This window comes from Aptenodytes forsteri, unplaced genomic scaffold, assembly GCF_000699145.1.
Source record: "Aptenodytes forsteri isolate BGI_AS27 unplaced genomic scaffold, ASM69914v1 Scaffold284, whole genome shotgun sequence".
Lineage (NCBI taxonomy): Eukaryota > Metazoa > Chordata > Aves > Sphenisciformes > Spheniscidae > Aptenodytes > Aptenodytes forsteri.
The window spans coordinates 853,895-878,267 of record NW_008794445.1 but is presented as its reverse complement, the minus strand read 5'-3'; the positions used below and the strand labels follow the sequence as shown (position 1 = coordinate 878,267).

The window sequence follows — 24,373 nt, the reverse complement described above, 5'->3', positions numbered from 1 at the left end:
AACATAATGTTCCCCCCTCCCCCCGTGCACGTTACAAAATTATCTTCCTTGAAGAGATTGTGCAATATTGAATGCTGTCACATTTGACAAATAATAAAATAAAAAGGAGAACGCACCTTCCTCTGCAGCTGTAGTATGGTGTGGATACTGAACCCAAAAGTACAGGCTACCTGCAGCATCACAGTCCCTGATTATAATGCTGTCTCTGAAATGAAGTGGTGGTGTAGCCTTGGTTCAGACTGACGTTCCTGCTTGCTGAACTGTATTCCCTCGGGTGAAACTTGTTGCAGGATACTCTTAAATGAGGGCCTTGTAGACTGCAGGGGACTGTGGGCTGTGGAGAGCTGGAGAGTGGGAAACTTAAAATACCTGTTGTGGTGACCTAATGCTTGGCATTGTGAAGGAAGTGAAGGTGCAGACTAGCTGTGCCATTAAATATCAAGAGAGGCTATTTATCTTAACACTTCTATTGTGTAGGATGCAGTTGTATAAAGTCTTTCTGAAGCAGAGACGGTATGATATCCTTTCTGATGTTGCAAACCATTCGAGTGCATACATCTGATCATCAGTGTTGAAACTCAAGATGGGTACTTTACCTTATGTATAGGAGGTGCATATAGGAGCTCTGTTTTTGCAGATGAGTATTTCGTTTGTAGGGGACCATCTAAATCTACCTTTGTCTCTTCCCGCACTCATTCCTATTTGCCTGCAGCTGTCTGGGCTCCTGAATTGCTCAAGAGGGCTCCTGGTCATCAGTTCTCTGGATGGGACGTGGGGTAATTTGGGCTACGAAGGCGAGAGGGTCTTTGCTCGGAGGGAGGGGTGTACTGACAACACGGGGGCAGGCGTTCTGCTGGCGACAGCCAGGAGCAGAGTGCTTTGAGTGTGGGAAAAGTGTTCAACCCTTTTCTGGACAAGAAAGCCCTATTTTTTTCATTTATGAGCAGATGAATCTGTGAGTACTGTGAGTCATAAGATATAATCTAGAGTCATTTAATTCCAAGTATTTTCTAAAGAGCATGATGTGTTCTGAGAGTTGCATGTATGAATGTTGCCTTGTTGGAGGTCTGTTGTTACAAGAAAGGTTGAAAGGAAGGGGCAGCAGCCCTAGCAAGCAATTTATCAACCATCCTTCTCCTGTGCTCAAAGACAGCTGAAACTATCAAAGGCAGGAGGGACCAAGGTAGGGGAGGTCCACGCTGTTGCTAGGCTTCTGGTAGGAAAGCACTGGATTCATTGCTCTGATCTCAGATTATAGTGGGTATAGATAATTTCCTCATTTCTTGCAGCCATGTACAGAGTACATGCTGAGTGTTTGTGAGAGGGCTGGCTGCCTATTGCAACTAGAAATGATTTATTTCTCTAGAGCCCTGTGAAAGTGAAGATCTTACCTAGACCTACTAATTATCTACCATACAAGCAAGAATAGTGCTAGTAAGCTTGCCAAGCTCATTTTGAAATGTGTTTTGTTGGTTTTCTTCCTGACCTGTCTTTTACTTGCCTTTTTGTCACTTAAAAGCCTCTCTTTGCATTCACTGGAATAATTTTTCCCTCTAGGCTCCGAGCTCATCAGCTTTACCACCAAGGGATTGGAAACCCAACTCTGCTGCCAAACTTGGGTCTTAGCAACGTGCTCTTCCTCACGCCATGTCTGTCTTTTTTTTGTTTGTTTGTTTTTTTTTCATGAGAGGTAGCTACTGCCAGTGAAAAGTACGGTCATTACGGCGTGGTTTTCAAAGCATGCATTTGATAGCAGCAAAGCAAGTGGCTATCCAGGGAAAACGGCCTCCCTGCTCTGTGCTGGTGCCAAGCCTGGGGCAGCTATTGCTGGGGAACTCTGGCTGTGTCTGTAGGTCTTTGGCTGGAACCTGTTTGGTAGGAATGGCAAATAAACACGTCAGCCATCAACTGAAGCTCTGACGGGATGGAGAGTGCGCAGTTGCTGTGTGCAAAAGGTGCATGCACGGTGTGGTCAACGCTAAGGGAGGTTAAGCTGTGGTAGCCTCTGGGAGTCTGTGGCTGTGAGGGTGCAGGAAGGTTTTCCTGAATGCATGTTAGAGGTCAGGTCTGGGTGAATTTCTGTGAATATGGTAAAAGGCACTTTGTGTTAATATAAACACCAATTTTGGATTCTTGCTCCGGAGCAGGAAAGCCCTGGAAAATCATAAAATGGAGCTCATGCAAAAATCCCCGAGCTAGTAGCCTGTAAGCTGATTCTCCAGCCTGCAAGTCCCCGCGGTGCCATACTGTGGCATGCATATATAGCAGCTTGAATCCAGAAGTAATATAGTTATGTTTGTCCAGCACTGCTACTGAGATAGGGCGTTCTGCTGCTCGATAGGGTTTATTAGCTTTGGTGCAGCACCTCGTGAACATGGTTATACTGCTTCCACACCCGAGCTGCTCCATGCACAGCTGGTTTGGGGATATCTGCATTGCGTTCCTCTGGGGGTTAGTGTGACAAAGCAACTTGCATCTATTTGCATCTAGGGTTTTATACAGGCTTTGGAGATTTGGGAAACAGAAAGAAGAGTTTATGAAAGAGATTATAATGTGACTGCCTGTGTTATTAGAGGACTAGAGTTGATAATCCAGGTGATCTTTTCCAGTTCTGTGTTCCTTCAAGCCTGTAATCCTGGAAGATGCCAAGGTCACTACTGAGACAAGGAAGCCCAGTTCAGTTCAAAAAGAGAAGGCATTTCAAATTAGGGTACTGGCTTCAGAGAAGTGAGATTCGGGATCAGGGTGATCTATTCTGTAGGCTACATTTGATTAATATAAAAACAGGTAAAATCAGTGCCCAGCACATTGCCATCACGTTCAAGAATTTCCTTCCCTGATGAGCCTAAACAAAAGAATTAGAGGGATGTAGGCTGGCTGAGTCGGCGTGAATTTCTCCAGTGGCTCTTCTGCCTGTCTGCTCTGTTCCCACCTGTCCAAACAGCGATGAGCACAGGGGACTCTGTTTGCTGTAAGCCTGTCTGAGTCTTGGGAGACTGACAGGGACCGGGTCCTGTTTAAGTTAGTTTTTCACCAAACAGCCTGTTTATCTTGGGAGGAAGAGAATAAACTGTAGGAGAATAAGAAAAGAATAAACCTCAGCCTTCCTGGTTTCCAGCTGAAAGCTTGAGGAAGAGTGCAGATAATAGCTATTTGAGACGGAACATCTGTTTCCTGCACTTCCCATGGTACTTATTTGCAAATCCTAATTCCAGCAGTGCCAGAACTTTACCCTTGTCCTAACCCCCAAGGGTATGGCGATGGTATAGGAAAGGTCTTTGAGTGGATCTGAATTTGGATGGCTTTTTTGCCACAGCTCTAAGCAGTCACTAGGCTATCAAGTGCGTATGTGTGCATGCTTAACCAGAAGTATGACTGGATGGCTTGTGCAATTAGCTGGAAGAGATCCCTCCGTCCTGCTGTACCAGTAGCCCTCGCTGAAGGAGTTTGAGTCAGGTTGTGGGGTCAGACAAAATGGTTTCTTTAGGGAGTTGTCAGTTTGGAGGAGGATCTGCGATCTGTATCTGCAGTACTGCGGCTCTGGATGGTACTCCATACCAAGGGTGATATGATGTACCCTGCAGCCATGCATCAGAGAGGCAGGCTGTGCTGATGGACCAGTGCAGATAGTTTCATGCTGGAAGTGAAAATGGGCTTGCAGAAAATTAAGAAATCAATCGAGGCTCTGCTTTGTGCCCTCCGGTGCTAAATTCTTTTGCTGAAAGTGTTAAAGATTCCTCAAAGCTGTGAAGAAGCTTAAACAAGTAATTAAGTTTCCCTCGTCTGTCCCTTAAATTTAGGTTTCATTGTTCTCAGAGTCCTACATCTCATGACTAATATACTGCCTGCACAATGCTCTGGCTGATTTTTTACCAGATGGTTCTTGGGTCTGTAGCCAAATCCAGGGCAAAGGCAGTTAGTTTTTCTCCTGCCTCAAATGAAACATGCTGTCCCCCACACAATGCTCTGATTGAATCTTGAACATTAAGACAACGATGAAGTGAAAATATTTTGACCAGGTGACAATTTTTTTAGATATTCTTAGGAATTATTATTCATTGTGCTTTAAGGAGCTGGCATAGGATGATACTGGAACACGCCTCTGTACTTTTTTTATTAAATCATCTAGTGTTGAAACAAAGTTTAAATGCAGAAAAATGCTGACATTCAAATGTGTATATGTGGCTAGAAAATAGAAAATGTGCAGTGTGATCTGCCTGTTGCTATTTTTTAACTTTTCATTTCTGTCGTAACGGCCTCCTTTTTCATCCCACCCTCAATCACTACGGTGATGCCTGCTTGCATCCGTGACGTACCTTTTGGATGGAGAACTCTTCTGAGTAAAGACGAAGCGTTGCCCAGGAAGGTGGCGAAGCCTATTTGGCAGCATAAGTGGGGTATGTAGCGCCATCAGGACCATCTCGGTAATGCTGCAGAGCAGCTTTGCTCACAGGCTTGTTGGATCCAGCAGTAGTTTCAGCTATTTCTCCCCCTCCCCAATTTATTACGCTGAGATTTTGGCTGCTGCTTGAGTGAGGAGGAGCAGTGAATGCCGATTACTTTTTTTGGTCCAACCAGCTGAACAGGAGAAGCACATTCAGCTTAGGTGAGGCTATTGATTGTGGCATCTTTGAAGAAACGGGCGGTATCTGCATTTTAAAATTTTAGTATCGGGGAAATTTTTCTTCTGCAGCAAAAACTTTGCTGGAGTTTATATAGTGTATGTGTAACTGCTGTTTTTAAACACCTTTAGGACTCAGAAGTGCTGTAGAAATATGAGATGCTTTAATGCTTTTTCCTTGCATGGGGAGCACTGCTATCCAATGCAGCTGTTTAGCTGTTGCTAACAGGTGTGTGATAAACACCCCTTCCCTCTTCAGCTGAGCAGGGTGGTGATGGATACCCTCTCATTTAAACATGCATGTTTTTCTCTCCTACAGGAATAAAAACTTTAAAAATAGTATACATATCTAGAAAGAACCAAGTGCCTTGTCCTGTTTCCTTCTTTCCCTCCCCCCCCACTACCAACTCAAATTACCAGCAAGCTTTGGAAACTTGGGCAGGGGAATAGAGGTGCAGCTGGCCTGCATGTGTTGCACCAGCTGTAATGCAAATGATACATGCTGAAAGAGGCTTTTCTCACTTTTGTAATTCTTGGATATTGTTGTGCAACGGGGACATGCGACAATTTGTCTTAAATGTGTTTGCTGATATGTTCTGCAGAGTATACTGCGTCCTTTGTTGTCCTTTGTTCCTCGCCGGCAAGAGACAATATCAAAATCCAATTGCCTGTCGGCAGCATGTCTGAATGCAGCTGGGACTGTCCTCCTGGCTTTCCCATCCGTCAGTCCTGGGGTGATCCCATCACACTTGATACCAGTTAATTTAGAGCTGGCTGGAACATGGACTTCGGTAAATCCTCAGCTTTCTTGCCTGTTTGGACAACTTGTTATAAACCACATGTTTTCATCCTTTGTTTCTGAAAGCGGCAGCACCTATTGCTCTTCTGTCATGAGAGGGCTGAAGGGGGAAGTGCCTGGCCGACCTGCACACTGGTTGTCTGTAGGTACCAGTCAACTTTTTGGCCGCTTATCCAAAGAGGTAAAAGCATGGGCGCTGGGGCTTCAGTTCTGTAAAAACAAAAGCTGATGTTGATTTAATCCCATTACATTGCGTTGATCTCTCAACCACTGGACTCTTAGTAGGATTCCAGCTTTAATCCTGTAAGGATCAATCTGGCCCGTTGCTTTTCTGTCCTGATCCTAAATCCCCCTTTAATCTTGTTAATTATACCAGGCCTTTTTTGGTTTCGTTTTTTTCCCTTGTGGACCAGCAAAACCACATTAAGTCTTCACGTTGCCATTTCTGACCTGGTGTTTTTACCCTTTGTTCATCCTGTTGAGGAGCACGGTGCTCCTGAAGGCTGGTTTTACCATTACACTGGTGCCACATCAGCCTTTGGTGGTCTGGTGTCTGCTGCTTCAGACTCCCGTGGAGTCAGCTAGTCACGCTGTTGTGCCGAATCCCTCCTGGTTTCTGTTCAGGATTTTTTTTTTTTTTCATCTGTTTGATATTGTGCTGTCTGAAGGGGGTGGGGAATTGCAGAACATGAGAGCCACTTTAAAATTTGAAAGAAAAAGGTTTTTTGGAGCGGAATCCCATTGACTGGCATTGAGGGCTTTGGGGGAGAAGACAATTTCAGGGAATATGGAGCACTCCTAGGGTGATGAGGCAAAGACTGAAAAGGAGGAGGGGGGCGTTCCAGGAGAAGGCTTGGACAGTCCCATGGTCCACAGATATATTCTGAAGGTCACGGAGAAATTCAGCTGCTTAAATCAGCCTTTTTGTGTTTACGTGTGTTCGGTGGCTTAAGGAGAGAATAATGCGCATTCAGACTTGAGACTCTTTATCTTCACATTGCACTGTCTGCAGCCCTCCAAACCCAGCGCTGCCTTTTCTGTGTAATGTACAAGGCCAATTTCTCACTGTGACAATCTGCTCCTGGCACTTGCAATAATAGAAACTAGCTGTGCTTAATGTATTCATCTCTGGTATTTCCTATACTGTAAAGAAGAAAACCAACCCAAAATTGCACCTACATTTGCTGTAACTCGATCAAGAGCTGACAGATCATTTCTGGAACATGTCTGTGCTGGGATCCTCACCGCTCTGCCAATTTTTATGCCTTTATCTTGCAGTGCTGCTCCTTCTTTCTTCTCTGTCCGTGCTGCTCTGCCTCACCCAGCAGAGGCTTCTGCTTTTCCAGTCTTTCAGCCAGATCCCAACTTCCTACCATCTTGCCAGCGCACTGCGGGTCTGATTTCTCTCCTCGCCAGAATACAGGCAGTAGGGACGGGTCTGCCATAGAAGTAGCCAAGCTGATTCCCTTTTAAACCAGACAGAAGGGAAACTGGTTTTGGATCACGGAGGGTAACCTCTCTTGATGCGTTTATTCTAATTAAAGCAGCCCTGGTGCTTAGTTTTTGGAAAACACTTGGAGCCATGACAAGAGGTAGCAATTGCTTTTAAGCAAACGTGGGCATTTTCCCAGCAGTTCTAGGGTTAAGGAAATTGCAGAGGGGTGACATGGTGACTGTGTTCCCTATTTTTGTGTGTTGCCAGTAGCAAGAAGGGGGAAACTTTGATTTCTAATCCGCTTTGGAAGAGGCTCCATATCAGGGCTGCACAGAAACATCCAGTCAAGCAGCTCCTTTATCATAAAGGGGATTTTAATTAAAACTGTTCTCGCATCATGAGCGGAATGAGCGTCAGTGCCAGCCAGCCCTGTACTGGGCATTTATCTCCTTCAAACCACATTACCAGTAATTGCTGCATTAAATCAAAGTCGAGGGAGATTACAGGTCTGAATTGGGCAGGCGGCCGGTGCCAGCACGGGGAGCTCCGTGCTGCTGAGCCGCTGATATGGGAACACCCTCCGCCCCCCAACTGGGGGTGAAGAGTCGGAGGGCTGCTGGATCCCAAGAAGCCCTTCTCATTAGGGGGCGGGAATTTTTGTCATAACCTAGGAGGAGCAGCAGGCTGTATGCTTGGAGCACTTTAAACTGCTGATGTTTTTCTATTAACTTCATTTTAAAACAAACAAACCCAATAACAAAACAAACCCTGTGGCATTGCCATCCAGCTCCTGTCTCTTGTTTGGATCCACCACAGACATTCCCTTTCATTCATCCTCTACTGCTTATTCCAGCCCTGAAACTCTGGAATAAATCACCTCTTCTCTTGATATGTCCCTTTCTCTCTACCTTCCTTGTCACAGCTCCGCTATGGAGCTGCTAACTTGGTCCCTCTCTGCCCCGACATGGGAGAGCTTCTCCCCTTCTTCACCTCTCCCCCCCACTGAGGAATTGTATCTTCCTTGACCTGTGGTTCCTTTGCCAACTATGGCTCATTAGTTCATTTAATTATTTTTCTAGGTTTTTAAGCATTCTGTTGTCTCTAGCTGTAGAGCAGCTGTTACCCTTCTTCCTGTCCCTATACTTTGACCTTGGCGGCTCCAAAAACCATCTGATCATCCTAGCGTTGCTCTTGCTTCCACTCTCCAGACCTCTGGCGGGGCGAGGCTGAGGAATGGCCGTGCCCACGTGAGGTTTTAGGCATGTGGACTGGCAGAAGTAATTAGATCTCTGTGGGCAATCAGTAAACGATCAAAATGTGACAGCTGGATTTCTAGGGGCTGTTATTAGATCTGTCCCATAATTGTAAAGAAGGTAAGTCAGGAACAGAAACAGAATGTGCAGAAAACGTGGTGGGGTTTTTTGTTTTGTTTTTTTTTTTTTTTTTTTTTTTTTTTTTTTTTTTTTAATGTGGCCGTCATTTTCTTTGTTTTCATCTTGATGGTGGTTATGTATTTTCCTGCTGTAGTGCAGACAATCTGGGGCAGTTGGGTGGCAGTGACGGTTTTTCTTCCTTTCGCCCAGAGATGCCTTTGGCAATCTGCCATTCTGAAGTTTGCTTCCTGCAGGGTTTGCACATCTACCACATTCCTCTGCTGCAGAAAAAGGTCTCATTCCCAGCACCGTACTGAGGACCTGGTAATGTACGTGAAAGAGGATGCTGCAGCTCGACCTGCCTGCTAAAGCAGTTCAGTCGCAGGCCGTCGAGCCTTATTAGATTTTCAAGATTCATACAAGTTTCTCAGAAGTTATCTAGTTCAGAGCAGTTGCAGGAGGTGTGCCTGCTGTGCCCCTTCAGAGCTTGAAGTTGCAGCTTTTGCTTCATTACAATGTGGGCTTGAGATGCAGCTTAAGTGTTGTCCTACTTTAACTCTGGCCTACACACGAATCTCTAGCCTGAGATAAGTGGTTCTTTTAAATTCGTGCTAAGAGACCCATAAAGCCATAGAGGCTGAAGTTCGAGTGCTGCCGATAATGCAGAGGGGTTGCAGTTAATTTTTGTGTTGGTAGTCCTGTTACCATGAAGTGAGAGTAGCCCCACTGCAGAGTAACCGGAGAGGTGTGCAGAGAACTTGAGCCAAGTCTTTGGTGGAGATTTCTTGATAGCGACAGAAAACAGAGATAAGGGTTTTCATGGAAGCCAGGAAACCATCTTTATGGCTTCCTGGTTTTGGGACAGAGGATGCAGATAGTGGCAAATTGGGGTGAATGAACACGTGTGAATTTTTTTGTAGAGGTCACAGAAAGCTGCTGAAAAGAGCAGGTATCTTGATCGTGCAGATGGTGCAGCTGGAGAAAGCCCTCGGTGGTTGTTGTCCAGAGATTTCAGCTGCTGTGGCTTGTTTTAGAACTTGCTGAGAGTTGAAGCTAGCCCGCAGGAAAGTCTTTTGGACTGAGCCGTGTCAGGCTTTATTCTGTCCTCTTGGCTTTTGGGGAGAAGTGTGGGTAACAGTTAGCTTACGTGCCCCTAGCAGCCCTCTGTGCCCACGTCTTTGGACTTTGTGAGAAGAAAAAGATTTTCAGAGTTCTGATCACTCCTGCTTTCTCAGAAACAGATAAGTTTCGAAAAAACCCAACCCAACGAAATCTAGGTGTTTGCTGCCTTTTACTATTTTTGTCTTAGTGTGAGGCAGAAAGCGATGTGAAGACTACTTCTTGCCTAAGAGATGACATAGCCTCAACATACCTCTTCTGTTCTCCACCACAGCCTTCTACTTCTCCACTAAAACCACCAGAGGAGGGACACAGCAATAACCAGCACCTCTGCCCCAACAAGAGTAGTCCCTGGGGTCACTCCCTACATTAAAGCATGACTTGCTGCTGTCACCATTCATTTAGTGTGTCTGACTTTCCTCTTTCAGGGTGAACTGCATTGTTCTTGCCAAACCTCAGCTTTGCGTGCTATTTCTGGATCCTTTCTGTGCACTCAGCAAATGCACCGAACTCTTAACTACAGCATTTCTGGTATTTTGCTCTTGAATCTCTTTCGAGCTGCCTGAGTTTGGGTGTTTGTTTTGTTTTTTTTTTTAAATGGGAATGGGGAAAAAGCAGGATTCATCATCTGAAGCTTAGCAGTCAAGCAAGATTTTGAACTGGGGCCTACAGAAATTAATGGATGGATGTAATTCTTCTATCATGAAATTGTCTTTGCAGATTTATGCTGAAGGTGTCATATTCTGTATACTGCCACGCTGGAACTGTTTCCAAATGATTTCTTGAGATTTATTCGGTGACCTGCTGTTGCGGCAGCTAAAGGTCCTGGCTGCAGGTTCTCCAATTCCTCAGTTCCTGCCAGTAATGCAGTCTCAGACCCAGCTATCTCACGCAGACCGTGCTGCCTGTTTATTTCTTTTTTACTTCCATTCAATTAAGAATTTAGTTTAGTATTTTTGACATGTTTTGTCTCTTGCTTGCACAGTTACAGTGTGCGGGCAGCTGCTCTGCTATTCTGGTTAAACCAAGTTGGGCAGGGAATGCCTTTGCTCCAGTGTCAAAAGAACAAAATGCTGTCCGAGAAAACCTTTCCCCCAAATTCTGCTTTTGTTTGTGTAGCTGGGAAGCCATACTGCTCTAAGGTAGGGATAAATTCAAGTTGATACTAGCGTAATTTATTGTGTGGACACTCTTTAACTTGGAACAAGTACCTTTTTCTATTTTAGTTTGTCACGTGGAAGCAATTTGATAAGCCGGGAGGCAAGGTGGGGAGGAAAATCCATACCAAAACCATCTCCGTTAGGGAGCGAGCGCTCAGCTAGATGAGTAAGATGGCCACGTACTGAAATGCTGTGCGATAGTTGATCACGTGCTCCCTTCGCCCCAGGCAAAGGCGAGGTAAAACGTGTTAGCTCAAACCCTCGGTGAAAGTGGTTTATCCCACAAGCGTTTGCAAGGGACTGGGAATGCACGTGGCGTCACCATCGGCCTCGCGGCTGCTGGTGGGGCTGAGATAACGGCATAACTATACTTACACTACGGGGGAAATCGCCTGTGCGGTCCAGCCCTAGTTTGTGATTCATTCAATTAAAAATAGTTGGTGAGAGTATCTCTGATACTACCATCTGGTGACTTTTAATAATACTTATTCTTAGGAAGATAGTTCTTTAATTAAGGAATTAACCTTAATTTTTGTAGGCTTAGCATAGATCTGGAGAAATGCTCAGGCTTAAGCTGCTGTATTTCGTAGAAGTGTCAAGTCTTTCTTTTCTGGATCTCCCCGTTGTCCCCTAAAGGATCAGCTAATTGAGCTGCTGCTGCTTGTTAAGTGAAAAACCAAGTGGGAGTATGAGAGACAAAATGGGCAAAGCTTTTCTCTGACTGAGGTTCTGGAGCTAGCCGATAGATCTAGCAGCCTCTGTAGTGAAGGAAAACTGCCTCCACTCTATTCTTTTTGTTTCCCCTTTCTCCACTGCCCCCAAAAGAATATAGAAAGGCAGCATGGCTGTCATGTAATGTCTAAACTACCAAGAGAAAACTTCTTCTCTTCTCTGATGTTGAAATTTTGCATCTGGACACCTTTTCTTTTTTTTTTTTTTTCTTCATGTAACAGGCAAAAAGCATTTTGATGGACATGTAGCATTACCAAGATCAGTGCATACACAAGTGGTCCCAAAAGAAAGCTGTGCTACGATCACTTTCTTTGCCAAATGGCTTAGCCCAAAAGTACACTTATTTTCTTCCTGAAGCAGTGCCAAGCACTTAGAGTTCTCCTTGAAAGGAGGCCCAGGCCCAACACACGGATATGTTTTTTCTGGAAAATCTGTGTATACTTTCTTTTCCCCCTTTATACTGTGCCTCTGGTAATAACTAAGGTGATGGAGCCTGTCTGGTTTTAGAAGCTCCTTTTGGATTTGTTGTGTGTTATACTCAGGTGTGCTGGAGTTTTCTGAAGACAGTATAATTAAAACCTGTTTTGTAATGCGTGTAAAGCAATGGGTTGGGGTAGAAATGAAAGTTGAAGTCATGTCTTCTGTATGCTGCTGGTATATCCAGACTGCTGCCAGCTTTATTTTGCAACTTAATCGCTAATATATTTTTGTGAGTTATTGTTCTGTTAAACCTGCCTTCCTGGGAGCCAGCTCGTTAGCTAGCGTCGTGCGTAAAACCTTGGTTCTGGGAGCACAGTCTTTTGACAGAGGATTTTTCAAACTTCAGATGAGTGTTCATCGCTGCCTTACATTTTTCCTTTGTAATAATTTCAGAGACAGACTTTGGGCAATCAGAGTTTTGCCTGAATTGACTCTGGGTCCTTGTCTGGCAGCTGAAGTTGGTGTGGGTAGGATCTGTACTTCCAAGTTCAGGAAGACTCTGTCTACACGGATCTAACTTCAGGATCAAGAGTCTTTACTTTCTGCAATTTCACCAAGAGTCTTTGTCTCTCTTGACAGCCATGACTGTGGAGATCAGGTACTCAGAGAGCTTGGTTTCTGGTTGAGGAAGATCCAGGCTTGTGATTTCACGAGTCCTATTTTTGTCTGTAGGTTTCTGGAGCTTGCTAATGCTGCCATTCTACTGGATGTCTGTAAGAAAGCTCAACAAAACAAACAAACAAAGCCAGTTGTCCAGCAAACAAAGGTCTTGCAATATGCTGCTTTAGCAGACCGACATAGTATCTTTGCTCTGCTTCCTTTTTCCATGTCCTTCCCTAAAGCAGAGTTTGCTGAGGCTTTGAAAATAAGTGGTACATAAGAAATAATTATTTTTCATTCTGACCTGTCCTTTTATGCTGTGTATTTGTACTTGTCTTTTAAAACTCTGCTAGTTTTCCAGTCTAGACAAACCATTAATATTTAATAGCTATGCGTAGATGATGCAGTGAAGAGCTGAGGGTGCTAACAGGACGCGGGTATCTTATGTCCACAGTTTAGAGCGTGCACGGTGCCTAGCTGTAAAGCCACTTTAGATCAGTTTCAGGACTACAGAGCTTGGATGGGGAGTGTTTAGAGTGGTAGAGGCAGACACAAACAAACTCCATCACTGGTAAGTAAATTGCCTTGCAAATGGAGAATGTGTTGCAGAAGGTGATTGAAAAGGGAGATCTCCAGCCCTTTGAGGGGAAAGGACATAACCAGGAGCTATTTCAGAGCTTCCATTTTATTAAATATTGTCTTTGGTATTTTTCTCTCTCAAGTTTTCTTGAAATTGTGAATTTTATCCATGAAAACTGGAATATGTAATGACTGAGGTTCCACTGTCTACCTGAGGTATTTCCTTGACAGAAGCAGTGAGTGTGATGGGGCTATCTTCTCTGCTACACATAACCTGGTATTTGCTGCTTTCTCTAGGTTCGAGCTTCTTAGGCCTTTTGCCAGAGGGATTTTAGTTTCCTTGGATTCAAAGTATATTTTTGGTAATTTCGTTTGTGTTAATGTGTTTTAGGAACATTAATCCTAACGAACACGAGGAATCAGTAGCACTAACTAATCAGACCGGGTTCAGGCAAGCAGTGGTTCCTATGGCTTTACCAACGCATTCAAATTCTTTCCTGTGATGTCCTTATTACACTAATCCAACATGCTCTCATTTGCTTCTGCTGCTACTCCACATTCCCCAGAACTGCTGGTTCCATTTCTGCTTAATGCATCTCGTTCCTGATCTTCAATGTTTGCATGCTTAACGTATTTCACTCGCAAAGAATGCGCTGGCTTGGTACTGAGTTATTTGCTCTCCTGCATAGCTGATCCACCACCAGATCTTCGTGCTCTTAAGATCAGGACACCTGTGTAAAACTGCCAGGTTTCTGTAATATGAGGAAAAACAATTTATGCAGTCACCTATTTGTCATTATCTTTGCTTCTGCTTGCCATTTCGGAATATTGAGCTTTCCTGTGCATGCTCTGCCTGCATTTATGTCCTCCCCACTTGAATCTCTAATGATTTCAGGGTCAAAATAACAACCAGATCATATGTAATTTTGTCTAGTCATTGGTTATGTTAAAACTGGGAAGAAAAAAAACCATGCAGCTTTTTGAAAAACGTTATACCTGTTCAAACCAAATGAGCAATACAGCCCGGAAAATGTAGCCCTGTAGAAAAACGATGACTTTCCAGTATAAATTCTCACCTGGACCGAGCAAAAGCCACCTTCGTGCTCAGGACATGTGACTTGCTTTGGTGCAAAATGAGAATCTTTTGGAGCTCTAAAGATGCAATCTTGGTACTGTGTGCTGTTTGTCTAACACCGGTACGAGCTGGCTGAGCCGCTTGATCTATTTAGCTGCTATGGAAATCAGTACATACCAAGCCAGAAAATGCATCCTTGCTTGCTGGCATGCTTCCTACATTTACATCAGTCTTTAAAAAGCAGAGACATATTGTAAGCTGCTCATCAGATCCCTGATGACCCAGTTTAGCAGATGTAGTGATTGGCTAATTGTTAAAGATGCCATTTTTGGTGGGTGAGAGGAAGAGCATCAGCCAGGCTTCTAGCGATGAAGAGTTAGAATCAGCGGAGGTAAGAACTCTTTAGTGGGATTAACTAGATAAGGCTTGGATTAATTTGTCTGGAGAACAGAGAATTATACTAAAGATTTTATAAATTCAGTTTATAAAATGAAACTGTTGGTGTAATTTTCTTAGTAAAGATCAATGTGGTGTAATGACTGTGCAGCATGGAAATATCTCGGACTCCATGCTGTATTGTTGTGTCCCCACAGTACCACAGTTTTTTAGCAATTAAAAAAAAAATGTACATGCAGAACGTCTGGAACTACCATGGATGCACTTCAAACGTAGGGAGACTATGGCTAGCTTATGTTCTTATAGCTGTACTTGTAATTGTGACTTAGCATGCTTGCTATAACCAGTCTGAAGAAAGCAGGCAAAGCAAAGCCCAGGGCTGTGGTCTTGCATTTTCCAAAAATGCTCCTCAGTCTGCAGACATCGAAGAGAGCAGTGCATGTGAAGCAAAATACTGGGTTTTGAGAACATTGGGAAAAACTTGTGTAATCTTCATGCCTTGCTTAGTACACAGAAAGAGGAAAATTAGGTAAATGCTGCTACAGTAGCATGTAAAACAGTATCTCTAGGCAAAGCAATGGGTAGATAGGAGATGGAAAACAATAAAATTCAATGTTTTAAAAAGAATAATAAAATTCAGCAGTAACTAGATGGGTGATACTCTTAGTTGAGGGAGCTGGAAGCTGTGTGATTGGTAAATGCACAAACGTACCAGGGTTGTTTTTTTCAGGCTCCTGGCATTAGAAATAACAAGTAGAGGAACCAGAGCTACTGGTGCAGAACATGAAACTGGATATTATAGGGATAATATCAATCTGCAAGAATAGTAATCATGGCTTTAACATGCATTCAAGATTATGTGTGGTTCAGATAGGGTAGATGTAAAAGGTGATAGGCTGTATTGTATGCAGTAGACTGTAAAGAAGAAAGAAGAGTAATACTGATAATGCAGGATCTGTTTCTGGTCAAAATTGCCGTGGGGAAGAATGGTAAAAAGAGGTCCCAGAGGGAGTACTGTGATTCTGCTGTAATCCCTTGTAGGATTGGATTCGGATACAAACTTGAAATTATATTATTCCCAGTACCATTAGAGAGATAAATATTAGTATGAGAAACTTTAATTTCTCAGATACAGCCTGGAGAACAAATGCTGCTAATAATAATAGGGTCAAAAGATTTTGACACTGTAGCATCATCACCTGTTGTTGAGACAGTGAGTGAATTATTGGTGTTATGACTATTACAGGAAAACAAGCTGTTTAGAAGCCTCCATGTCCCCACCTTTGGATGGGGTGATCATGATACAAACTTTGATACATGAAGCAAAATATTTAATGAAGTCAGTGAACTAGATTGGAAACTTGAATGTAGAGGTGTGTGGTTTGGGTTGTGTTGTTGTTGTTAGAGGTACTTTGGATACAAATTCTTGATGGTACAAGTAAAGGGGGAAAAGCTTGTAAGAAGAAACTTCAGCGTAACTGGAGGCACAATCACCTTATAAAGGCTATTAGGTGCAAAAAGAGAGTTTACAAGGGGTGGAAAGAGGACTTATCAACAGAGACTGCTGTGCCTTTAAAGTCAGGAACTGTAGGGATAAAGTGAGAACTGCCAACCTTGCAAATGTTGCTAAGAAAATGGGTGATGATTTCTCAAAATACAATTAGAGAGAAGAAGGGAAGATGTAGGGCCACTTAGTGTTGAGGATAGTGTAGTTAATGAGGATACTCTTGTCGTGATCACAAAATCGAACAAACCTTTTGTTGTTGGAGGTAGAGTTGATCATGGGAGCAAAGGCAGGATGGGTAATGGGCATGAACCTGCTGTAGAAGCCACCACATTGGACATTTCAAAGACCCTAGTGCATGCAGGCTGGGCTGGGGAGCAGGGTTGCCTTGGGAACAGCGGTACCTGTTCCTGAAAATGAAGGAACCAGTTCATGAAGTTGCAGATCTGATACAAGTTTTAATCTATCAAATCAGGAGTGCTATCAGATATTTGGAGAACAGGAAGCGTAATAGCCCTAATGACAGTGGGGGATGATCTGAATAAATACAGACCTGTTGGTCCAACTTCAGCTGTATGCAAAATTTGAGACAACAATAGTAATTAAAGGCTTGGACACAAATGAAAAATGAGATAAAAGGCAACACAAATCCATCAGAATAGGATTGTGCCATATCAGCCTGTCTGTCTCTAGCCAATTTTTTTAACTTGATATGCATTTTTCTTAATGGGATGACGTGTCTTACTGTAGATGGGTCCTACAGCGTGTGATGTGGTGCTACAGAGGAAAATACGAATGAGGCTAGCGAAGATGGAGTTTAGTGCTGGAATTGTGAAATGGATTAGGAGCTAACCATGTTGCTCTGGGTAATGTCTTTAAAAAAAAAAAAAAGAGCACAGGCTAGATCAGGTGCAAGAAAGGGCTTCTAGAGATTGGGAAATAGCAAGTCTGTCATGTGAGAAAAGACTGGAACAGCTGCTTGTTTAGATGGGTAGAGGGGGGATACATCAGGGAGGTTAATTGTAAGGGAAAGAGAAAATACGGTTAAGCCAGAGGATGGTACTGGCACATGAACAAAGAAAAAACAGAAATTGCTCAGGAATAACGTTAAGCTGGAGATGAACACAGATCCCAGCTGCTGGGGAGTGATGTTCTAGAGCAGCCTTTTGGCCAGGGTAGCGTAGCTGCAAAACCCAGTTATACGATGTGGCCTGATAAATTTTATTAAAAGATTAGATGACGTTGTATGATAGCAATTGATCTCATTCTGTGTGTCAGGAGGTCTTTTCCAGTATTAATATTTATATAATTTAAAAATTATTCATATGTGTAAGCATTTGCAGGAACAAGGCTATGATTTTATAACAGTTACCTAACTTGTGTTACTGGAAATGGATGTGCATAGCAGGTTATATGGTAATGTAGTTGGGCCTTTATCTCAAAATAAAATTATGGAGCGCAGCGCCATCTTATATTTGACTAATATTTGTTGCAAGTCAATGTGCAGTAGTAAGCCAGCCATTATGGCCAGCCTTGCAGAAAATTCAGTAGTTTATTACTGGTGAATAAAGTCCTACTGTATCCATCTTGGCACTGCAAGTTTAAAAGTAGCTTTTGTCATTTAGTTTTCTGTGGGACACAGGAGGCGCGATGCTTTGTTACTGAAGTGTCACCCGAGTATCTTAATGCTGGTTAAGGCAGAGTACTTCAATCTGCATCAAAAACTTTAAAGCATGGCAGTTCTATATGAATCTGTAGTTAAAACGAGAGCTTAGGTAGTGCTCCCTGCTCCCCCTCCTTGTTTTGTTTTGCTCATTTGATGGTTATTTATAGATAGTAAGATATCTGCACTAGGACTTGGAAACGTTTTTTTCCCCTGAGGCCTGGTTGGAAATGACAAGAATTGAATTGTGAAATAAATGTAAGGTTTTTAACTTAGTTAAGGATTTGGTTTTAAAACCTGGGGCAGTAATATGGAGTAGCAAAAACAGGCTGTGGAAAAGACTTCGGGTTTTTATAAATTGATGTCTTTTCATAAAAAGATGTTATTGGAGATACTAAATTGCCTGAGTGCATAGTAACGAGCTATGCAAAAGAATGAAGGGCAGGCACCTATTGAACATGTAGTTACAGAAAAGAGAAGGAAGAAAAAAAGTATTGGCCGTTCAGAGGAAACCAGATACTGTCTGTGCCCCAAAGCGGGGCTTGCAGGGAGAGTGCTGAGAGGCGGCCAGACAACCCTCTGAAGGTGAAGCGGAGGAGGCACGATGTGAGCTCCAGAAAGCTGGTCTGGGTCTGGGGCAAAATAAGCTAGTCAAAGGCAGAACGAGATGAAACTCCATTGTGAGAGCTTCATCCTTTTTCCCCAGTGAAGAGCTCTAGAAGCATAGCTGCTTTCCCATTTATGGGCAATTAATTTCTCTCTCTGTGCAAATCTTCACACAGAAACAATGGCTATAGAAAGTTTTGTGGTTTGGGTTTTTTTTTGAAGTAGAAAATGTCATGCTTTATACTCCCCAAATTGGCCGTGCTCTTTTTGTAAGGAAGAAGCGGCCCTGTTGCCCTAGGAAAGATGATGAGAGTGGGCGGCAGCTGCCGTAACCACTCACCCAGCTCATAGCTGTCCTTTTCCAAGGCGCCTCAGAAAGAAAGGGCAGTGGGAGCAGAGGATGAGCCAAGAGCTGTCCTGCAGGGCTGGGTGGTTCAGAGGGCTGCAGGTTAGGCACCCCTTAACTAAATTACAAAGTGCCCTGCATGCAGATTGTGCTAGATAATGATCCATGTATTTAACCTCTTGAAAAAAAAATAAACCTTAAGTTTAACTCCTTCTGAGGGGGAGGAAATTACCAGTAATGATGGAAAGGCAGCTACCCCAGAGCTAGGCTGAGGTAGCTGTTTAGTGGTGCACAGCAGCGCTACAGAAAAGCTGAAGATCAGAAATGCAAAAAAACCCCACCGTATGCATTTAAAATGGAGGTGGGATAAATTTGGATACCCCTTCTTGGGTTTGATCACTGTAACATCCTCATTTTTGAAGCTTCGGAGGGAGGGGTTTTATCACTGCTCTCCTTTGGAGGACGGTGGGAATTGTTTGTGGTTTTGGGCTGTCAACTCTTTGGGAGCCTGGGTTTGGGCCAGTGTCGACCAGGTGCGGTTTGGCGTAGCGATGGGTGAAACCACATGCGATTTGCTATGGGAGGTTGGGCCCCCCCGGCGCCCCCCAGCCACGGTGTGTCTTCTAAGAATCAGCAGCGGGCACTCAGGTGTCTGATAACGCGTACGGCACGCAGGGCCGACGGGGTGAGCCTGCCGGCCTCTGTTCAGGCAGCTCCCCATCTGTCCCCGTCAGTCAGGGAGTGGATTCCTCCCTGGGAACGGGGAGGGACGGCCTTCCTAAAACGGGCACAACAACTGGCCCTGCCCAGCCTTACCCCCTTCTCCCCACTGCTCGCAGTTCCCTGTGGAAGAGTTAATCCCCTCACCCCCAGTTTGACTGGAACAGCTGAGGGGGGCAACCCGCTGGCCCAAGGCTGGGGTGGTGGGGGCCATGCCTGGGCCCAGCTCCCCCCGCCAGCCCCAGTTCCGGCAGCTGTCCCTGCCCGCCTCAAGTGTGGAGGGAGGGAGAGGCGTTAAACGATATGGGCGCATACTCCCTCGTGAAAGAGATCCCTTCAGCGTGAGATATCAATGTGGCTTCTCCCCACTCCCTCCCTCCCCGACACCAAAGGGTTTTACTATGCTAATCCCAGCACCTGTCCCTGCTGAGGACAGCAAGAAGGGTATGGGGGTGGGGGAGGAACAGTCCCATATGTTTTTCCCTGTCCTGGATTGGGAGTGTTCCCTCTGACGCACCTAGAGCGCAGAACATATGCTCTTTTCAGATCCTAAATGCTGTTTGCTTCCTCCCATCCCTGGCGGTGGTGGCTGCGAAGATCCTGTGTCCCCCTCTTCCCGGCAGTCGCTCTGTTTGCTGCCTGGGAGTTGCAGGACACTCCTCAGTCGAGGCTTGCAGGGCCGTTTTCAGTAGGGGATTTCTAATTTTAGGAGCCTCTGCTGCCTATGGTTGAGCGCTGCCTTGCTGGATCCCAGAAGAGAGGGGCTGAGCCGAGCCGAGCCAGGCAGCTCCTTTTTATTTTCAGCTGAGCTAGTGTCAACCTGAGTGGCCCCAGAGGCCCGAGCCAAACACTGCGCAGGGCTGCCAGAGTCCTTCCCACAAGGCTGAAAGACGGAGACTCGGGTTTGAAGCTTCCAGTCCTGTGTCCATTTGGCCTTTAGCTGGAGGATCTTTGGCTATGTATGGTGTGTATTGTATGGATTACCAATACCCAGTCGTCCAGGTAAGCAAAAGGACAGTGGCGACTTTATAGAGTTTTGGTGTTTGCTCTATATGTTCTTTGGGCAAAACTGGAGCTTACGTGCTGCTTTTGTAGAAGGACACTACTTCCATGCTGGGCTCCTTGGCTTGGTGCAACCCAGGCCTCAGCAGCCCGGAGGCTCTAAAGAGGGCTTTGAGGCTCATGCACGCGAGCAGTACTGTTTGACACTTTAACTCCAAGGTCTGTGTTGTTTGAGACTCGTGTATTTTGGTTTGCATTTTTGCCTTTTTGCCTTTCTTTTTTTTTTTTTTGTAGGGGGGTTGAGCTGACAGCAATGCCATGCTCTGCAAACTAGTCTGTTGTTGCGTGCCTTACTGCATTGTCCAGGCGCATGTGACTTATACGTGTGACTGCAGTCCGTCCTGCAGGGATGGCGAGCCACCGGGAGCAGCTCCTCGCCTATTTTCCTCCTCCCTCCTCTGAAACCACCCACAAAACCTCCGACAAAGTCTTGTTCGTCACCTTTTCGCTTTTGGAGGTCCAGCAAGGATGTGTAGGGTGATAGGAAAGGGTGGGTTTGAGAGCAGCGCTCGGGGCAGGGCAAAGCCTGTATTGCAGCCTCTGCTGGGGGAGGGGGCTATATTTGGAGCACACGTGAGATTTGCTGGCTTGGTGTGTGGAGTCTTGGAGAAGCCAGAGGCTGTGGGTCGGGCTCAAATACTTTTGGAGCCAAGTGAAAGATGATGTTCTCTGCACAGTCCTTGGCTATTCAGTGTCAGCATTCCTTGTCCTCACAGGCACCAAATTTATCCAGAAAACGTGAAATGTAGACTGGCGGTTGAAGATTATCTACCCCGAGATACTTCAGATAGCCACTAAAGAGTATTTTGTTAGGTTACCTTGTACCGGGGTTTTTATTACGCACATGAATAGAATCCACCAGCAGAAGTGTGTCTTTTGGTTGTTAAGATTTGTTCCTGATAAATTGGTTCTTTGCACTTGAAACTTTTTTTTCTCTTCCCTCTGGCCTTGATCCAGCTGGCAGGTTTGCTCTGTCTAAACTTGAGCCAGCACAGAAATGCAGGTAATGGGATGTTAAAATCGAAGGCTGTGCTTTCTTTCCACCTTAGCAGCAAAGGGGAATTATAGGCATAGCAAAAGAAAAAGGAAGACAAACCCTGAAACTCGATGAAAGCAGAGTACTTGTGGCTTTCTCCTCTCTCTCCATTTCTACCTGTCCTATGGGTATTAAACTAACCCAAGCGTTTGAAAATGTACGTGTAGACCACTTAGTCAAACTAGAGGTTAGTTCTTCATCTGTGCTCTCACCAGTGTGATTTCAGTGGCCTTGCCCCAGCGCCTGCTGCTTAAACATCCTTCTCCAGCTTATCTTCTATTAGGATTTGAGTGATAGGAGCTAACCAAAAACCATCATGTACATCCGGGTGAACACAGAAGAGGATAGAAAAGTGGCGCAGACGTGCTCGGATGGGAGCAATGAGCTTTGCCTGGCGTGGTAAGGATGATAAGCTGTGCCCTGGCACTGCAGAGGCAGGCTAGTTAAATTTGCCCATAGTTATTTCAGAATGCTACTTCTACAGCACGGTAATGAAGTTTCAACGCATATGTGCCTGTGATGCATGAGAAGTCATGAGAACTCGTAAGTATTGGCATCTAGAGCTGTTCTGAATACGTTGCTTTTTGAATAAATGCAGTAAGTAGGAAGGGATGATCTCATGGCTCTGAGCTGTATGTTCTTCAGTCTTCCAGCCTTCAGCTCTACTCGTGCTTCTCTTGTTTTCAGCAGCATGTTCTGCAGTTTGAGTCTTTGATTTTCCTCAGTAGAGGGTTGCAAATGGTGATAGTAAATTGGGCAGTGGTTCCACGATTTGCACGTAGGAGAACCTAAGTGGAGGCCCACCAAACTGATTTCACTTGGCCATGAGACATCTGAACCCCCAACCCTCAGTGAGGAAAGGTGAGTCGCACAGATTCACCCATTAATTTTATCAGTCTTGTTCATTATTAGGTGTTGCTTTGTGGGCTCCAGTAGAGCCCAAGATAACAAAGACCTCAAGTGTTATCAAGTCTGATCATGTTTTCCATGGTATTCTTGAAGCTTTTGAAACTCCGTATCAGATGTTCATTTCAGATGTTTTCGCAGCAATCGGAGCTCCTGCAGACCTGCATTTCTTGTTGCCCGAGCACATCCATTGGAAATTGGGGCTTTTCTTTCACTAAACAGGAGCAAAGGTGGATGTATTCCAAGCACGGGGGAGGAGATGCTTTCTGGCCTACAATGGAGATGAAAGATGGAGACCAGCAGTAGATCACATTGAAGGAAATTCCCACTCTGTTGGCACATGAGCAAAGCAGTTGTACCAACTGGGTGGTGGGAGGCAGTGCAAGTGAGGGTTCGGTGCATGGTTGGGCACCTCTTTTTCCTTAGAGGATTCTTTTTGATGGCAAGTATTTCTAGAGGTTCCTAAGGTGAAGGCCAAAGTGGATTAGAAATGATGCCATCCGGTGAACAGCAGTGGGGTGACGGCAGCATGATGTTTCTTCACCGTGAAGGTCTGTGCCCTAGATCTGAAGCAAGAAGTTGCCACTATGGCACAGAGGAGACTGGGTGAATGCAACAGTGAAGTGGAGAGAATAAGGAGATTATCCTGAGTGATTTGCAGAGGTCTGGTGAATGAGATGCACGTTGCTGAAACTTGGTGCTTTGTCATGGCAAAGGTATAAGGAGGTCACTGTGTTTTCTGCTGCTTTGAAATGGAATTTACACTTGGCCCAGAATCATGTTCCAGAATCTCAGGTTTGTAATAGGGGAGGAAGAAGAAGAAGAAGAAAAAAAAAAAAATCCAATACTTTCCCTGGTTTTACAATATTGCCTGTAAACCTGTAGTATCATAAGATACAAGTTAGCAGAGAGGATGAGATAACTCAGAAAAATGCGGACTCTGATTTGGAGCCCTGCGGGCTGCAGCTGTGGAGGCTGGCTCCTTCCCAGAGGACCCCACACCATGGTCGATTGCTTGGTTGTGCGGGGCGGCTGGCCCGTGGCTCTCTGCCTCCATGCTCTGGTGGGACATAAGGGCTTGCTGGTGTCTTGACCTCAGGCTTTTCACGCTGGAGGAGCGAACAGGGCTGGGATGCGCGCTCCTGCAAGCCTTCTACTGCATTAGGAAAGGGAAAGGGAGGCATGGAGCCAGAGGTCGGTTTGCAGTAGTGAAATTGGGAAACTGAAGAGCGGTGTGGGTCAGCACGGGCTGCCTGCAGAGCAGTGCAGTAGCAGAAGCAGAAGCCCATAACGAAAACCCACTAGGTGTTGGTTTTCTTTTTTTTTTTTTTGAGTGTAAACTATAATTGGGCATATTCATGCAAAGGAGAGCACATGGGGATGCAAGGTGTTACTGCACTGTAATTTGGCTTTTCTGCTGCAAAAGCCTGGGAAGTCTCTGGAGTACCAGGTGTCACGAAGAGAGACATCAGAGGGGCAACCTGCCTGAGCTGGTTTTATCTCTGTGTCATGAGCACTGGAGCATCAGCATAGTCCTCTTGTCTAACCGGGGGATTGGCAGACCTATGCTCAGCCCTGTCCATGGGTTTCCGTGGGTGCAGTGCTGGGAAAAATCAATTGGTGCGTCTCGGATCCCATCTGCCAAATGGGTAGCAGTATATCGGTCTGTTCTACGAGTTCACTGGGAGAACAAATGTTGCCAACCGCGGAGTGCTCAGGTGTTAAGGGCCAGATGCTTACTGAAGATAAATGGGAGGGGAAAAAAGCAAGCTGGGAAGGAGTCCAGCGATCTCCAGTTTTTATGCTGAAAGAAATGCAGATCCTGGCATGGATACTGCTTCCGGTTCATCCGACACGCCGTGTAACCCACGCGTTCTCCCCTTTGTGGCAGGAGGGAGGTCTGTGCAAAACTGACAGCTATCTCCCGAGCATCCTCCGGCTGGGAGATGCGCTCTCCCGCCTCCTGAGGTCCAGGCGGGGGAAGCCTGGCCGCTAGACCCGAGGCGCTGGGAATGGTAGGCGCGGAGGAGCGCGGTCAGGCCGTGGGGTCCTGCCGGCCCGGGAGCAGCGCTGCGCGGGGCGACCTTCGTTTTTGTTCCCAGCCCGCGTTTTGGGCCTCCGCCGAGCCCCTTGGTTGCCGGGGGCGGGGGGGGTGTCCCGG

General features: G+C 45.3%; 1 protein-coding gene across 8 annotated transcripts in view; it reads left to right on the top strand.

The window, feature by feature from the left end:
• The window catches only part of RBFOX2 (RNA binding protein, fox-1 homolog 2), a 115,685-nt gene that overhangs the window by 2,691 nt on the left and 88,621 nt on the right, over positions 1-24,373 (top strand). For 3 of the 8 annotated variants that reach the window (XM_009289928.2, XM_019474820.1, XM_009289935.2), the window contains exon 1: positions 19,809-20,210. The exons of 1 other annotated variant lie outside the window; for it this stretch is intronic. In XM_009289928.2, coding sequence (XP_009288203.1) covers positions 20,166-20,210 — 45 coding nt within the window. In that variant the 5' untranslated portion in view covers positions 19,809-20,165. Of the gene's footprint in view, positions 1-19,808; positions 20,211-24,373 lie in introns of those variants that run through there. 4 more of the 8 variants (XR_002086338.1, XM_009289937.2, XM_009289934.2 and 1 more) reach the window with 2 other exon arrangements.